Source organism: Lepisma saccharinum, chromosome 6 (assembly GCF_977018435.1).
Source record: "Lepisma saccharinum chromosome 6, izLepSacc3.1, whole genome shotgun sequence".
Lineage (NCBI taxonomy): Eukaryota > Metazoa > Arthropoda > Insecta > Zygentoma > Lepismatidae > Lepisma > Lepisma saccharinum.
In genome coordinates this window covers 26,956,223-26,970,142 of record NC_139234.1, presented here as the reverse complement: position 1 = coordinate 26,970,142, position 13,920 = coordinate 26,956,223, and the positions used below count along the sequence as shown (strand labels likewise).

General features: G+C 37.6%; 2 protein-coding genes across 5 annotated transcripts in view; one reads left to right on the top strand and one right to left on the bottom strand.

Moving 5' to 3' along the window:
• The window catches only part of AP-2alpha (adaptor protein complex 2, subunit alpha), a 162,500-nt gene extending 151,922 nt beyond the window's left edge, over positions 1–10,578 (bottom strand). For all 3 annotated transcript variants that reach the window (XM_083123669.1, XM_083123674.1, XM_083123671.1), the window contains exon 1: positions 10,346–10,578. In XM_083123669.1, coding sequence (XP_082979795.1) covers positions 10,346–10,416 — 71 coding nt within the window. In that variant the 5' untranslated portion in view covers positions 10,417–10,578. The remainder of the gene's footprint in view (positions 1–10,345) is intronic.
• The window catches only part of LOC145988636 (short transient receptor potential channel 4-like), a 72,155-nt gene that overhangs the window by 10,631 nt on the left and 47,604 nt on the right, over positions 1–13,920 (top strand). For both annotated transcript variants that reach the window (XM_083123676.1, XM_083123677.1), the window contains exon 2: positions 4,580–4,791. In XM_083123676.1, coding sequence (XP_082979802.1) covers positions 4,580–4,791 — 212 coding nt within the window. The remainder of the gene's footprint in view (positions 1–4,579; positions 4,792–13,920) is intronic.

The window sequence follows — 13,920 nt, the reverse complement described above, 5'->3', positions numbered from 1 at the left end:
AAGTCGAGCTACAAAGCAGTTAGGAAGTTGAGCACTTACGTTGCATTGAATCCTGTAAGTATACTGCGGCAGGAAAATAGCCTTAGTGTTTTGTGCGTTTCGTTTGTGAGTGTCTTTTTCAGGGGCAAATTTACCACCAAAACGACCACAGATTAGGACTTTGTGAAAACGTTTTGGGGGGCGTGATGAAAAACTCGTGTGTGTGTGTTAAGTGGAGTCTCAGGACATGTGGATAAATCACGGAACATCAGAATCGCAATGTCCAGAATCTAGCACGTTAATAATTCACAAATAGACATCAATAGAAAACATTTGGAGAAGATATTTGAATAAATGATCCATGGAAGGGGGCATATGGAGAATGAGATACACTTTTGTATTTCACATTAGTAGTGTCTTTTCACCATATTTTCACATAAAAAGTAAAGTAAAGTGTTCCCCTGTGCTTAGCACCACGCCATGAAGGCGTATAAGGGGTGTGGGGGTAACGCTCCACACTTTCTTGATCCGGTCGTGAGTGGGGGTGATGTGATCAACATCACGCCCCTGACCGCCTTTAACCCCCAGGGTTTCCCCCAGGTACCCATGCCATTCGACGCTGGGTGGGCGCCGGGGCCGCTTCCAACCTTAGAAAAGTTCCCGGATTTGATATTTTCACATATCCAACATTTTTGTGAAAATTCGGAAAAGGGAGGATAAATCCCCTTTTAGCCATCGCACAGGCACACCAAGCTAGCAACTGCAATTCCAATATTAATTAAATTAAAGCAGCAGGAAATTACAATAACTCAACACTGCAGGTAATCGCCTCAAACAATTTTTGAGTTTTTTGAGTGCGTTGGGTTTAAAAACGAGCTGTTGAGTCCCAAAGTATCATATGACATACTGGGTGAGGAGATATCACCAAACACGATCAGCTTTTAAATCAATTTACTTGATTTCATTTACATGACATTCAGGTTTTAAGAAACGTGTTTTTGTGAACATTATGAAATTTCATTAAAAATCCAGATATATTAGTCTTGATTCATACACGCTTAATTGAGTAAATATACATTTTCCTAGAAAAAACTGTAATCTGCATACAAACAAGAACTTAAACTATGCATTATCTGAGGAACATTATTGCTAACCCAGGAGCAAACAGTTTCTTTTCAAGAACTGACGCATTGGGCAAAACTTACTCAAGGTAAATCTGTTACATCGGGACTGGACTGAGGTTAAATCTTTTTATTCATTGATAACACAAATCGTTATCCGAGACCAGATATGCGGTGGCAGTGGCGGCAAATGTAGTTTGTCCCTTTTGAGTTATTTGGGTAAGTGCTCCCCCTCCCCCCCCAAAAATAAACACTGCATCCTTATTTTGAATGCAATGGCGTGTAGCTTCCTGTGTGACCATTAAAAGGTATAAGCATGGTTATGGGTCTGGAAAGGTGGCTCATGCTTCCTCCTGAAAATAAAAGTCAGCTTAAAAATTGCCCATTTAATTTCGGTCATAAACGCAATGACTTCAAACGGAAGCAGTGTTTTGAGAGGGCAACATTCTTTTGAGGGAAAATTGGTTACTCGACCCCCTTCCCTTCTGCAAAACGTTTTCCTGATTGCTTGTCCCTAGAAAAGAAATATATGCGGCCTATGCATTTCGTTAGAGATAATGCATGAAGATCAAAACATGAAAATTCAGGTCAAAACAGATATAATTGTGACGTGTGGCAACTAGCCTTTCCTCAAGTTTGACTAAACGGTAGGTCCATGTTTGTCAAACATTGTCCATGGCTCATTTACTTAGTTGGCGATGAACAATTTGTCTATTATATTTGCCGTTGGCTAAACTTGACGTGGTTTTACTTTTTTGTGCTACTTTTAAGTGAAATAAACATCAAATTTCAGAACTCGTAACCGGCTGGGATATTTATACAGGATGGCCACTCAATGACCATGATAAAATTCAAGTATAATTCCCGGTTTTCAAGGCTAAATTTCCCAAAATTCAAGGGTACAAGCAGAGGTTCTCTCTATTTCAGCCTCCCACACACATACACACACAAATATATTGACAATATGAAGGGTATGTGGGACTGCAATGTATTTTAAAATTTTAATTCAATTCTTAGATTCTTACGGCCCACCCGGAATATGTACCGGGTGGACCGTAAGTCAGTTGTCACTAGCAATCGTTAGACTTTGTTTTGCCTAGCGTAGTGGAAGTCAGTTGTGAACTTGACTAGTGCATATTACCCAATACAAGAATGCTGGGCAATACGCACGCACTAGTCAAGTTCACAACTGACTTCCACTACGCTAGGCAAAACAAAGTCTAACGATTGCTAGTGACAACTGACTTATGGCCTACCCGGTATTATGTTTAATTTAAGGTGCGGAGTTTACATTTGCTATTTCACAACCTCGAAATATATTTAACAACACAAGTCACGAATGTTACGGCATATACTAATCCACGAAAAATTGTTAATTCAACAAGAATTTTAAACTCAAATTTACCTCATCAACTTCAAGAAATCTTGCAATCTTCAGTCTGTCAGATAAATTGTTCTGTAAAGGGCACTAACAAAGTGAACAGATTGAGAGAATTCTGTTTTATTTTCCACACAGCTTTCTTTCCCTTCCTCCATAGAAATAAAAGCTAAACTATAAAATTGCCACAGGACATTTATAAATAAAAATAAATTCAATGAAATTTGGATTAATAAAAGTTGCAATTGTTCACGTCGACGTGAAAAAAATCACGCAGAATCCACGTATAATTCCCAGACCTAATAATTCTCGGAATTCAAGGAATTTCCGGTGAGTAGTCACCCGTCCTAGCTATAAGCAGTGTCAAGGCTTTCAAAAACCATCACAAAATATTAAACATTACATGGAAAATATTGAAAGACCGACTACACATGCCGATATATCCACGTAGACAGCTACAAAGCCTTAGAAGGCAGGAAAGATAATACTTATCATTCAGAGCCTTGGGAAACAACAGCAAGGTATTAACAGGGAACAGGTTTCTTAAAGCGGAGGTGACGTGCTGAAGCGATAGCTGCCTTCAACTTTTATCTGTACTGGACACAGTAAGACCTCTTTGCGAACTTTGTGTGAAGGGGAAAAAATAGGCCGCAGTTAGATTTCTTTGCCAGGATTTAATGTAAGTTGCCATGTTTTTTCGGTGACGCAGGAGCACGCCACTGCACTAAGTTTCCTGTAATATGAGCGAAACAGAGGGGTAACCGAGGATTTAAGCTGTTGTGGCTCAATTTTAGTTCACAAATCGTATTTAGAGTTTAGAAATTTTTAATTTTTGGCAATAAAAAAGAATGGACTAAATCGACAATTTTGATGGAGTATCAGTTTGTCAGTGCCACTAGAGTACGCATGATTTTTTCCGAGGGGGCTAGGGGGAGGGATATACAATGAAATATTTCGCATTTTCTATCAGTTTTAAAAGTTGATCGAAGACAAAAATTGTAATGGGGACATTTTAAGCGAGGTTTGCATTTACCGCTTTGCTTTTCCAGAGATATTTACTGCCTTCATTTGAAAATTTTTATTTTCTCAAGATTTTCGGACGACGGATGTAGCCCGCACAGACTAAGGAACGTCATTAAGAGAGGGTCCAGGGGGCACTGGCCCCTCAGAAACTTCCATGTGGACCTAAATTTCCGTGGTGTCTACATATGCATACCACGGAAAATTAATATATTAAAGTTACTACTACATGTATATATCAATAAAACTTAATATGGCACAAACAATATGTGCAGTATGTGATATTATTAATATATAGAAAATATATACACACATTCAAATTTGCCTCTCCCAAACATATCAGTCTAGATGTCCCCGCCGGCTCTACTACAATGGCACTGTTGTTTTGTATCATTGTATGTTCTAAAGCCTGGTTTGCATTGGTCGAGTAAACGGGAGAGTAGCTGGAGCGAGTAGGGTAAAGCGAGCTACTCTCCCCGTGTAAACAACTGGGGAGAGTGCTGGAGCTAGTACTCGCTCCAGTAGTCAGGACAGTCGAGTGGCTGTCCACGGAAGACAGCGACTCGACCGAATATACGCTTTCTGGGGACAGTATAGAGTCTGTTGTGTTGTGTCTGTGAGTGCCCATGGAATTTGTGTCGATTATAGGTAGAACAAACAAAATAAACTACGGGCGTATGAAGTTGAAGAGATGGGACTGATATATTTGGCGTAGGAGAAATAAAATTAAAAATAAGGAATTTACGTTCAACCAAGAATGATCGAAAATAGAAAAATCAAAGGAATTAGTTTCTTTTTCGAGACGTCCTTGTGCATTATTGTATTCACTTCTCGTGAGAAAAAGTGTGTAAACAGTTTCAGAACTTTTTTTTTTTAAAATCGACAACGACGTCGATGTGTTCAATCTGTGAAAAGAGCACCAAGCAACTGCAGCTACTATCCCACTTTGCTGGAGCCGAGTAGAAAGTGTGTAAACAGCTACTCGCCATATAAGGGTCGAGTCGAGCAGACAGGCCAGTAACTGTCCCGCTCACTCGACCAATGTAAACCAGCCTTAATGAAAGTTTGTCTTCTTGAACAGGAATACCCAGACACCTTCCTGGGATGCTCCAACCACAGGGGCGAGACGCCGCTGCAGGTGGCGGTGCTACGAGGGGACCAGGACATGGTGCAGCTCCTTCTGGACAAGGGAGCTGGGGACGTGGAGGACGCCTTGCTGGTGGCCGTACATACCAACGACCCAGAGATGGTGGAATGGCTACTTCAGAGGAAGCAAGCAGGGAACACAAAGAGGTATGAAGTTGTTGACAAACATTTACTTGTTACCATTCACAACCCTCGAAAACAAATTTTGGGCAATTGATTGATTGATTTGGTTCATTTTACTTGCTTTTCTGCCACGTTTGGCTAATCGCGAAGATGAAGATGAGCGATTATATTGACGAAGGGATACAAACACCATGCCCAGGCTGGGATTTGAACCCGGTACCCTTGGCGTCGTAGCGCGCTGTGCTAACCACTCCGCCACGAAAGTGGGCTAAATGTTGGACGAAAACGTGCAAGATAAATGCAGGTTTATCATAGCAACGGCCCATTTTCAACTCAAGTAGCATTTTGCGAGGGAAAATCACAAGGTTTGGGGAAGAAATGAATCCCTTACACTGTAAAAAAAAATACACTTCTTGTACACTTTTGGTACACTTTCTTGCATATAATATGCACAAGATGTGTACTGAAGGTGTTGCAAAAGTGTACTTAAAGTGTTCTAGATGTGTGCGACCCGAAATGACGAAATTTTGTACACTTGTTGCACACTTTGGGGACACATTCAAAGTTGTGTGCACTTCTTCAACGCTTTCTGTACACTTTTGTTTAAAGTAAGTGTACACTTCTTGTACACTTTTGTAGCACATGATTTCATTTGGTGTTGTTGGTCATATCGATTGTTATTTTATACTTTTTTGACAAATGAATATCTTATGAACATAAATCAATTCCATTATATAAAGCAGCAACACACTTGAAAGCAAGCAACATTAAACAATAACAAAATATAACTATTTTTTTCCTGGAACACATGGAAATCGCATTGCATCATGAAACTATCAATACTTTTTTGTTTAATGTACCAATTTGATAATTGGATATATCTCATTAAAATTGAAGAAGGAGCAAGTTGAATGTTCCGAGGAAATTAATAGATTTTTCTTAAATCGAACTATTCATCTTTAAAGCACACCAAAACAGATTGTTAACTTCGGGGGGCTGGTTGTTCCTACACCGGCCGCTAGATGGTTCTGTCAAAATGTGTACAAGAAACATAAGTTTTTGTACAACAAATAATGATACGTTTGATTGTAATCATAGTGAAAAATTGTACTTTAACACTCTTCGAAAAATATGTGAACATCTAAGATACAAATTAAAGAAGAAAATGTACTGCAGTGAATAAAAGTGAATCTCCCATGAGCAACCTTTTTGATTCTGGACTATATAAGTAGAAGGTACGTGTGTCGCAGAAAAACAAACACGCATCTCACAAAATTTAATGTTCACAGTTGAAAGTTGTTGCTTTTTCCTCCTTCAATTGTCAAGTTAAATGTGAGTCAACTGCATTTTTATTCTAGAAACTAAGTCTGAGTACTGAATTGCGTTATATTTTCATGTGTGCAAGAAGTGTCGCTCAAGTATTTACACAAGTGTTCCAAATGTGTAAAGTGTACCAGAAGTGATCAAAAGTAGTTTCTGCAGCACACTTCTTACACACTTTTGGGATACCTTTATATTGGAAGTACTTCTTGCACACTTCCTGTACACTTCTTTTGCTGCACTTTTTGTACACTTTTTAGCACTTCGTGTACACTATTGAAGCACTTCTTGTGCACATTTAATGTGTACAAGAAGTGATCAAAAGTAGTTTCTAGGATGTGTTCCAAAAGTGTGCAGAAAGTGTATTTTTTTTTACAGTGTACCCCTACATGGCTAAAATCATAGACGTAGATGGCTTTCTTGTTGCAAGGCCCAGTAAAGAAGAGAAGAGATTCAGTTGTATCTTGAATTTTCCTTAATTTAAATAGGATTTTGCTCCCTTTAGATTAATTGTGACGATGAGGATAAATGATGATTTGATGTAGCAAGGCTTTCGTGTCGGGACTCTAACCCGAGTCTTCACCATCCAGTCAGCCCAGGATTATTATTTTTTTATGCGGCTGTAGACCTATTTTTCGGAATTTTCGACACGACCTCAAGATAATTTCAGAAATCGTGAAACTTGGCCTAAATTTACTAGTTATTTGGGGTATTAAACATTATATCAAAAGTTCCTGTTACTCCAGGTTGTGAATCGGTAGGAATCTTGGAAAATTGCAATTGCTTGTTTACTGATATAGTACTTAGACAGGTGAGCTGTAAATACAGAGCATTCCCTGACATTCGCTACGAGAGACTGCGGAAAGAGGCCCGGCATCAGCGCTTGTCTTTCCCGGTGAACGGGTTCGCGGCTGTCACTCGCCAGTCTGTTTTTTTTTCGCTCTCCCTGCCTTCGCTCTCTTTCCCTTTCTGTTGACGTTGCAGACTGGCGCCAGTATAATTCTCTCTCGGAAGGTGTGTTGTGTCGTGTCCGTGTGTTGAAGATTCAAAAGTTTACATTACAACAAAGGATTTATCTTGTCGAGTGTTACTTCGGAAAGAGGAATTGTGGAGAAGTGCGACGACGTTTTGCAACGAACTTTCCTTGTGTTCCCGTTCCACATAGGAACACTATATTAAACCTCGTAAAAAAAGTTTAGAGTAACAGGGTCAGTTCTGAATAAAAGTGGAAAGAAAAATGGGGAAATCTAAAACAAAGTATACAAAGACAATCCGAACACCATGCGTGAGTTAAAAGAGTATTGTACGAAAAATCGGGAGAATTACAGTAGAACTTGCACGCGTAAATGCCAATTTCCTTCGGAGATACCGGGAATTTGTTGCAGCTGAGGGACATCATTTTCAACACCTTCTGTAGTCAAGGTTAGTACACAATATGAAAACTGTAATTTTAATAGCAGACTCTAGCGACTGTCGCTGACCCGTTCACCGGGAAAGACAAGCGCTGATGCCGGGCAGCTTGCCGCCGAGTCTCGTAGCGAATGTCAGGGAATGCTCTGTATTTTTAAGAATAAGGTACCTTGGCTTTGGCACAAATGTAGTGTTTGTGGTATTAGACATTTCGGAAGTCAGTACATCTCCATGTTGTAAAATCGGTAGTCATGTTGGAAAATGGCGATTACTTTCACCTAGATTATTTTCACTTCACTTGTGTATAAAGATTATGAATTTCTCACACAAACGAAAAGTCTAAATTTAATCAACCAAGCAAAATATCTAATTTATTAGATTCGCAAGCTATGCTGAGGACACCATATTGAAAAACTGTGTCCGCTTCCAAGTTCTTTGAACATTACCGAAAATATTATTATTACTTATTTGGATTTCTTTTCACGTCATTTTTCATGCTTAGTGCACGGACACTAAAGACGTGAGCATAAATATCTATAAAGTTATGTGATTTACGATTGTTCAAATTCTTATCTCTTCTAACACATTTCGAGAGTAAGAGCTATTGACATTTTTATTTGTTTTACATCAAGAAAAAATGCATTGCAATGCGTCACGTGTTGCGTAATATACAGTATCACGAAGTGACAAAAGCGATCATGGATTTCAATATTTTTTCTTTCATTTCTGTGATCATATTAGTTTATTTTTAGAGAAGTTCTCGAATTTGGGGGGCACGGAAAGGTAACTAATTCTGAGAACAAAGGAGGTTAATTGAATATTATATATATATATATATATATATATATATATATATAGGAAAAAGTGCAACTGCATCAGATATTGAATATGCATTAAACTGCATCTGAATTTTATAATCATTATTTATGTAATACTCGACTGACTAGAAGGGATCTAATATTTTACAAAACTTACTTTAAAACAAAGTAATTTTGAATTATTAATATACAATTATTTCATTCATTCTGCTGTTCAGGTGATTTCCTTTTTCGGAATGCAGCAAAAAATGTTATACCGTATGTTACATAACGAATTAAATATTAGTTATTTTGAACTTGCTGTTTGTTAAGATATTTAATAAATTAAGAATAACATTACAAACAAATGATGCAACGAAACGTATAAATGCAAGAAAATTCAGTAAATTTTGATTCAATTATATGAAACAATTCGGTATAAATTTACAATACCGGATCTATCTCCCATTGCTTTGAAATTACGCATACTCACTAATTTCGGCCTCGTAATCAAGAATCTGCAGCTAAAAATTGGCGGTCACGTCCAGAAATTGCGAAATTACGTGAACATATTAACGCTATGATTGTCGATACACTGTTATGGTAGCCATGTTTGATGATGTGAACAAGTGAAGTTCGCTACCCGTTGCATGGAGCTTTGATTTGCATTTGAGAAAAAGGCGTCTTGCATAAGATGGAAAAAATGTTTGCTCCACAAACCATTCACGGTACGGTAAGGTTAGGTTAGGTTAGGCAAGCATAGTAAGAATTAAGGGTCATCATAAACATAGTTTTGAAACGCTAATCATTGCAAAAAATAGTTTTTTTCTTCATAAATCAAGGGTGTTTACTCCGTTGAGGGACCCACCTATTTAGTCTTATTTTGCAATTTCTAGACGTGACCGCCAAATTTCAACTGCAGATTCGTGATTAGGAGGCAAAAATTAGTGAGTATGCCGAATTTCAAACAAATTGGAGATACTTCCGGTATTGTAAATTCGCTCCAACAATTCAAATGTTCCACTTTTGGCTAATGATGATGGAAGTATTGTGAATTTATATGTCGCTGAGAAGTGACACTCGCAAAGCAAAGGAACACCCACGACCAGGTCAACCTTACGGCGACGAGATATGAGTCGAATCTTCAACGCGGCCACAGACTAAATGAACTCTCATTTGTAATAGAAAGAAACAAACAACACCGATGACCCATAGATCTGAATTTGACTGTACAGTAAGATCCACAAGTATTGCTCGGCAAATTGTCCATGACTATACTTTCATTAATTTCTCTTGTATCATGTTATTTTTTAAGAAATTAATTTTTACTTAACGCTGATGCAGAGGTTCCCAGCAGCCTATTTGGCGTTTTGTTCGAATTGTTGAAGTTTCATTGCGTAAAATAAAGAGTAAACTTGGTACTGTTCAATTTGTTTGGGAATACTTATGGATCCCACTGTACGTATAGATTTTTTTTTTTAACTCTTCAAAAAGACTTATTACAGCTGAAGCTTAAGAAGAGCGATAACTTTCGCAACCAACTTTTCGGGAGAATATATCTTTGAAGTTAATAATTTCTGTTATTTACAATCATTACTTTCTCAAAACTTCAGATATGATTTGACATAATTCTTTTTACTCGCAAACGTTCATCCTCGCGAAATTTCCCAGTATACCCAAGTCAGACCATGAAAAACTGTTGGCCCATATTTACGTATATGCAAAGACAAATGTCCCATACTTTTTTTTATGGCGACCCTCTACACGTTAAAATTGGCAATATCAAAAATATTCAATTTATTGTATTATGTAGTTCACCTGAATAGTTCAAACGTACTGCTGCTCGTGTGAATTTCCGTCTAATATTACCCCTCCCCCATTTTCACTGAGAACGCTACAGACACAACACTGAATATTATTATTTCCTTTAAAAAGTCAGCAAAATTTCGACTTTATGCTGCACTGGGCATTTTAACACCAAACAACAAAGCTCGTCAAATGCACAGGCAGTTGGTTCTAAGTAATCTACTAAACGAAACCATGTTACTCACCTTACAGCACAGGCTTCGATGAAATCTTGCATCGAACTCGATTCAGGCACAGTTCCGTTCGCCGTCTTCATGTTTCAGTGAATATTAAATGAAGCACAACGTGTACAAAGTTTTTCAACTCATACGCACGGCAGCGAGGAAGAACACGGGCAAAAGCCTACACAAGGAGATCGCACCTTGCCCGTATGCAAAGGCAACGTGACTGAGGAATGCTGGGAGGATCATGACGTTACTCCTGGAATGGAAAAGAACACTGACTTTACATGTCTACATGACGTATTGGTTAGCTTTCGATTCAAACACAACGCCACGGATCTTTCGATATTTTAACGAATATTCAACAGGTTGCTCTAGTTTTTTGTCCATCAATTGAAACGTTCAGAATGTAATGAAAATGAGGCGTTTTAAAACATTTGTTGCTGGTTTCCACTGTTATTTACGAGATTCAAACTATTATCGTTTTGTACGAAGAATTATGGAAGTGCTATTAAAGCTACATTAATTTACGTCGTACTTCTCGCCGGCCCCTGTGGCGGAGTGGTTAGCACATCGCGCTATGACGCTAGGGGTCCCGGGTTCGAATCCTGTCCTGGACATGGATGTTTGTGAGTGTTTATTCATCAATTTTCATCATATCATCAGTCATCCCCATCTTCGCAAATTAGCCAAAAGTGGCACAAAAGGCGAAGTAAAATAAAGCAAATCAAACGTCGTACTTCTCTAATGTTATGACGACGACGAAATCGAATTACAAAGAAGTATTTATATCTTCCCATGATTTGAACTCAAGAGACAGAGTTAAACAGCTCGTTACGCCGTTAAGGCACAAAAGTCTGATTTATTCTATTATTATCGTAATTTATACTAAATAATTATTGCTATGTTTTTGTTATTTTCCCACTACTACCACAATTAACACTTCTGTATTGCAATTTTATGATTATTAGTTTTCGTTTTAATTTTTGAACCAAAAGCGTTATTTGTAGGAGCGGACTTTGAGGCCGAACCCAAACCTTTCTATTATATGAAGCTCACTTCATGTACAATTAGTGTTGGCCGATACATTGTATAGACTATATATACACCGCGATATTGAAAAAAATATCGACCAGGCGATATCAACTAGACGATATATCGTCACGATATTTTAGGGATATATATATCATGAAGACGATATATTGCCGATATCACGATACGTAAAAATATCGGATCGTCTGTGACGATATTTTCTTACACACCATACACTCGATATCAAATTTCCGATATCGTCCATCCCTAATGCTAATCCGAATCTGCAATGCGCCTCCACCTTGGATCGAATCCGGAACTCTTGATTACAAGGCGACAACTACGCCATCGGGGGGTTACTTTATTCTATGGTGTAGTTGCTGCCATTGGACGTACAAAAAAATGGTAACCCAAAATATTAAAATCTCTTGCCATTTTTACGAAAATTAAGAATATGCTATTGCATACCTATGTGAAAATTGTTGCTTTCAACACAGTAAAAAAATCAGAAAATAATCTTGTTGTATGTTTCAAAAGTTAACACAGACACTTTGAGGAAGAATTCTTTGTTGACGACCTCGCAGGTCGGTTGAAGGAAAGGTTTTTCTAGCAAATATTGCTCCTTTTGAGGAGCTGCTGCTTTTGGCAGGCTGTTCTATTCGGTCCACCAGATGAACGAATATGCAGCACAACTATTTATTTATTTATTTATTTACATTTCAAACAGCTACAGTTAGTGTACTGAAATGCAAAGTACTATATTTTGTTATTTACATTCACACGCCTTGTTCCAGTGAAAAATAAGTTAGGAGTAAATTTTGGTCATACCTGTATAGTGAGACCTCTCACATAAGAAATCTAATTTTTGGAATTTTGAAAACTTGAACCACCTATTCCTTGGATTAAATAATAAAAATATGGATCCTGGATTTTACATTCAACTTTTCGATCTCGCGCATTTTTTTACTTTGATTATTCTGTTGGAATCATGGGCGTCTAAATTGGCATCGTTCATTTCAAGTAGAAAAAAGAAGACTGCTTGTTATTGTTATTGTTAATAGGAGAAATAAAGATCATTAGTTAGTATTTGAACAGAATATAGCGATAGTAGAAAGTGTGTTAGATCAAAAAAAATTAAAGGAAAATATAAGAACCAAGCTGTATCTCCATGTTCTGCCATTTAATCCAAGAAATAAATAGTTCCACAGTTTTCGATATTCCAAAAAATATAGTTTTATGGGAGAGGTCACAACATAATCCTTATGAGTAAAATTTTCTCCTACCTTTTACAGCCTTTTTGCGAATGATGAATGCAAAAGTTAATAACAAATACAATAACTGTGAATTTTAGTACAAACAAAAATGTATGAAATAACTTTGTACTAGATATTCACTTATCTGTTTATTTTTATTAGTATATAATATTTATCACTATAAAATTAAAAAAAAATATTATCAATTTTTATTATTTCTACTATTCAAGTTTTATAATTTCCCGAGCTCCAGCAAAAAATTCTGGCAACGCCCATGGTTGGAATTATATCTAACTGAAATTTATTTCTGTTATTATTATTTACAATAAAAATAATATACCTTCTGTTTTTTGTAACTATAATGAACGATGCCAACTTCTAGAAGCTGGTCAACGCACCGGTTCGTTCGAACCCCCGCCCTTCCCGACGCTCATTTGCATTACATACATTTATTTCCAGCTACGCAAGAAAAAAAACCGCTGGTTTATACCGTAGTGCAAAAAGACACTGACATTTTTCTTCAGGTAAACTTATTGCACTGCAGTAATACCAGCACTACTAATAACTGAAAATTAGGAATGATTGCTACTGAGAAAAATCTTTCAACAGAATAATATTAAATGATCTTGAATAAGCTGTCGATTAAAGTAAACACCATGTCAAATTTCCCTTGCAAAACTTAACTCGCTGCTTTCGCTCCTCTTATCTCTGGTCCATCCAATATCAGTTGTGCAAAATATGCAGCTACCGTGAATGCATCTGCACATGTTAGATTGCCGGCATTGGCTTTCGTACATCTCTAGCATGTCATAATCAAAACGTTAATTTTGAAAATCACAGAGAATCCTCTTCCAAGCGTTACAAACACGAGGAGGAACGAACGCCTTCGTGCATGTACTTCTATAGGGGCTATCCACCGGAAGGAAGTGCCTTCGCGCGGACGCCATACTTGTAGCACAACAACTTCCGGTTCGTAGGCTCACAACATTCAGCTAAAGGGAGCTGAGATTGTGTCATGTATGAAAGGAACGAATGAGTGTGTACGAGGAGGATGTAAACTACGATCAGGGCTAAATAATCTTTCATGGATCTCTCTTCATCCATTTTCTCGAGATCTAGGCGCCAAATTATTGCATTGAAGCTGTCAGGCGTGAAAATTGGAAGACCATTAGCAGGAGTAGACTTCGCAGTAATGACAACGGAACGAAAAAAAACAAAACATTCCTATCCAGACTTCGGAAAAAATGATAGTTTAAAAGTAGTTTATTCACTACATTGTTTTTGTACTAAATGTCCGAAATTTATTGAAATTAG